Here is a 1,478-nt window from a genome sequence, read left to right on the forward strand (position 1 = left end):
GGAATTCCTTTGGGAATGTGATTCCCTACCCTGTGGATCTGCCTTTTTGAAGGCGTTTCCGGCGTCGACGAAGGCGGAGGCGGCGTCGTGTTTGCTCTGCAGCTGCAGGTGCAGCCGGGCGGCCTGGCAGAAAGCATTCCCTGCTCCTGGAAAAACACGGAAAAACAGGGATAACGGGGCAATCCCGGGATTCCCAGCCCCCAGAAAACAGGGATATGGGTCATTTCCAGCTCATCCCAGGTATCCCAGCTCTTGGAAAAGGGACACGAATCATTCCCAGCCCGTGGAAAACACAGAGACGGGTCAATCCCACCATTCCCAGGGCATCCCGGGCATTCCCAGCCCCTGGAAAACAGGGAAAACCAGGGATATGGGTCAATCCTGGCATTTCCAGCTCCTGGAAAATACGTGGAGATCATTCCCAGTCCTTGGAAAACAGGGATAGGGATCATCCTAAGCATTCCCAGCCCATAGAAAAGATGGATATGGATCATCCTGAGCATTCCCAGGTCATCCCAGGCATTTCCAGCCTCTGGAAAACACACAGAGATTATTCCCAGGCATTCCCAGCCCCTGGAAAACACAGAGACGGGTCATTCCTGCCATTCCCAGAGCATCCCAAGCACTCCCAGCCCCTGGAAAATACACAGGAATCATTCCCAGTTCCTGGAAAACTCAGATACGGATCAGTCCCGGCATTCCCAGGGAATCCTGGGCATTCCCAGCTCCTGGAAAAGGGACAGGGATCATTCCCAGCCCCTGGAAAACAGGGATATGGGTCATCCTGGGCACTCCCAGCCTCTGGAATACACACAGGGATCATTCCCAGCTCCTGGAAAACAGGGATACGAGTCACTCCTGCCATTCCCAGCCCCTGAAATACACACAGGGATCATTCCCAACCCTTGGAAAAGGGACATGGATCATTCCCAGCCCCTGGAAAATACACAAGGATCATTCCCAACCCCTGGAAAACAGGGATACGAGTCAATCCCGCCATTCCCAGCCCCTGGAAAACCCACAGGGATCATTCCCAGCCATTCCCAGCCCTTGGAAAAGGGACAGGGATCATTTCCAGCCCCTGGAAAACACACAGGGATCATTCCAGGCATTCCCAGCCCTTGGAAAAGGGACAGGGATCATTCCCAGCCTCTGGAAAAAGTACAGGGATCATCCCCAGCCCCTGGAAAAGGGACAAGGATTGTTGCAGGGGCAGCAGGAGTGTGGGAATTCCCAGAATTCCCGGAATTCCCTCGGGATCGGGGACCCACCGCTCCAGTTCTTGGCCATCTTGAACATGTTGGCGGCGCGGCCGTAACACTCACACGCCTCCTCCAGCCGGGAAGAACCCCTGGAAAAATGGGAATGACAGGAATTCCAAGGGTTAAGGGGGCAGTTGAGGGGAAAAAGAGGAGATTTGGAGAGATTTAGGGGAGAAACACAGGGAATTTGAACAAGGAAAAGGGGAATTGGGGGGG

General features: G+C 54.3%; 1 protein-coding gene across 1 annotated transcript in view; it reads right to left on the reverse strand.

Annotated features, from left to right (window-relative positions):
• Positions 1-29: 29 nt before the first annotated feature.
• LOC113980220 (alpha-soluble NSF attachment protein-like) overlaps positions 30-1,478 on the reverse strand; it is a gene marked incomplete at its 3' end in the record, with an annotated part of 1,753 nt that continues 304 nt past the window's right edge. Inside the window, exons 2-3 of the mRNA XM_027707449.1 lie at positions 1,272-1,351; positions 30-146 (exon numbers count right to left, since the gene is read on the reverse strand). Of these exons, the coding sequence (XP_027563250.1) occupies positions 30-146; positions 1,272-1,351 (197 nt within the window). The remainder of the gene's footprint in view (positions 147-1,271; positions 1,352-1,478) is intronic.

Source organism: Neopelma chrysocephalum, unplaced genomic scaffold, assembly GCF_003984885.1.
Source record: "Neopelma chrysocephalum unplaced genomic scaffold, ASM398488v2 Primary Assembly neopelma1_93088, whole genome shotgun sequence".
NCBI lineage: Eukaryota > Metazoa > Chordata > Aves > Passeriformes > Pipridae > Neopelma > Neopelma chrysocephalum.